At 55.3% G+C, this 2,289-nt stretch overlaps 1 protein-coding gene across 1 annotated transcript in view; it reads left to right on the plus strand.

The window, feature by feature from the left end:
- Positions 1-325: 325 nt before the first annotated feature.
- Positions 326-2,289, plus strand: part of ZNF335 (zinc finger protein 335) — an 18,525-nt gene continuing 16,561 nt past the window's right edge. The window contains exons 1-2 of the mRNA XM_007451630.1: positions 326-526; positions 1,869-2,109. Coding sequence (XP_007451692.1) covers positions 326-526; positions 1,869-2,109 — 442 coding nt within the window. The remainder of the gene's footprint in view (positions 527-1,868; positions 2,110-2,289) is intronic.

Genomic DNA, 2,289 nt, shown 5'->3' on the forward strand with positions numbered 1-2,289 from the left:
ACCGCTCTGCGGGAATCATGGAGGGGAGGAGCAAAGGGTCAAGATTACCCACCACTGACCACCCTCCGGGGATGGGGGAAGGACCCGAGACTGGGAGGCAAGGCTTCCTGGTCCTGTTTTCTGGAAGCTCCCCTCGCAATACACTAGAAAGCCCCGCCCCGTCGGGGCGACTCAGTGTTTGCATCTGCGAAATGGGCATATGGGCGCAGCTGCGTGCGCCGCGGGGACCCGAGATGAAGCCCACCTGTTCCAGCCCCCGTCACCTCTTCTCGCAGAGTAAAGGCCCCGGACCCTGGGCCCCCCTATCAGGCCGCCCCCCGAGCCGATGGAGGAGAACGAGGTGGAGAGCAGTAGCGACACGGCCCCTGGTCCTGGCCGGCCCGAGGAGCCCTCTGAGAGCGGCTTGGGTGTGGGCACCTCGGAAGCCGTGTCGGCCGACAGCAGCGACGCCGCGGCCGCTCCGGGGCCAGCCGATGCCGACGACTCTGGCGTGGGGCAGAGTTCGGACCGTGGCACCAGCTCTCTGGTATGGACATTGCTTGCCGGCGTGGGTGGTGGCAGGGACCGCAGGCAGCAGTGCCTGGCGGCCAAGGGGAAGAAGCCAGCAAGGCTTGCTTATCGCTAATATTTGATTATGGTTTACTGTGAGCCAGGCACCATGCCAGGCCCTTAGCGTGGATTTTCTCATTTAAGTCTCATACCTTGTAAGGCACATACCACTCTTTTCCAGATCTTACAGAGGAGCAAACTGAGACACAGTGCCAGGATTCAAATCTAGGCTGTGGGCTGACCCACTGCACTACCCACTGTCCTCACTCTTTGGGATGCAGGTGACCTGGTTCAAGTCTTGGCTGTACCACTGATTCACTGGGACACCTCTTTGAACCTCGGTCGTCAATCTTTAGAACGAAGCAGAAATACCTACTCCTGAGGGTGCTCTGTTGTGAGCAACCACCAGACATTTTCTTGGAAACGCTTTGTAAAATAGTCTCCTGGCTCTGCCACCTCCTGGCTCTGTGATTTTAGATAAGCTACCCAAACTTTTAGCTGTCAGTTTTCTCATCTATAGAGTGGGAATAATAAATATACTTGCCTCAATAGGTTTTTTTCTTTTTTTTTTTTTTGAGAACTAAATGAATTAATATATGCAAAGCAATTAACACAGGGCTCAGCACATGGTAAGCAGCCAATAAGTATCAGCCATTACCGTTGTCATTGTCTGCAAGATAGTGATCATTTTCAGGACATCACATTATAGAGGTGCACAAGAGTAGCCCCCACTTTGGCGTCCAGGGGTTTTATTAATTCAGCAGAGATGGACTTAGCATGTGCCCAGCTTGTGCTGGACCCAGGGGATACAGCAGGATACAAGAGAGATGTGGTCCTGGCCCTTATGGAGTTTGACCTGGGAGACGTAACATTGCAGAGTGAACCATAATGTGATGGCAGGACACAGGCGACTATAGCACTGAGGATGGAGAGGTCCTAACTTGGCTTTGTGGGTCTTCCCAGGAGAGGTACCAGGTGAATGGCAGTGAGAAGGCTGAGTAGGAGTTAGCCACGGTGTGATGCTAGGAAGCGTTTCAGGCAGAGGGAACAGCTTATTTGAAAACCTGACGAGAATAGCCTCACCTGGCTGTTGTGTGAGGTGTGGGAAACATGGGGCCTTGTACCTGGCCAGAGCCAGGGCCCCTGGCGCTTGTTCTTGGGGGAGCTCTGTGACTAGAGAGTTTATCTCACTGGTCCTCAATGGGGGTGAGGGTGTGGGTGGCTCCACCTACCACGTCCTTGGGCCACGGTGGGGGGCAGCCTGCCCTGCCCCATCCCTGGCTCCTAAACTCCCCCTTTGCCTGTTTCCCGTCCCCCAGGAGGAGGTATCCGAGAGCAGCTCCAGCACAGACCCCCTGCCCCATGGCTACCTCCCTGATTCATCTTCTGTTTCCCACGGGCCAGTGGCAGGGGTGACAGGCGGCCCCCCAGCCCTGGTGCACTCCAGCGCACTCCCAGACCCCAACATGCTGGTATCCGACTGCACGGCTTCTTCCTCAGACCTGGGCTCAGCCATTGACAAGATCATCGAGTCCACCATCGGGCCCGACCTCATCCAGAGTGAGTCAGGCCACAGGGGGCAAGAGTTGCCCCATAGGGGTTTCCCTGCAGAAGCAGCTGTGCAGACTCAGGCAGATAACCTTACCACTCTGAGTTTGTAACATGGAAACGGTAACCCCGTCTCATAGTGGTAAACGATGTGGGGAATTTTTTTTTTTTTTTTTTTTTTTGGTGCGCGGG

Source organism: Lipotes vexillifer, unplaced genomic scaffold (assembly GCF_000442215.2).
Source record: "Lipotes vexillifer unplaced genomic scaffold, Lipotes_vexillifer_v1.1 scaffold2049, whole genome shotgun sequence".
Lineage (NCBI taxonomy): Eukaryota > Metazoa > Chordata > Mammalia > Artiodactyla > Lipotidae > Lipotes > Lipotes vexillifer.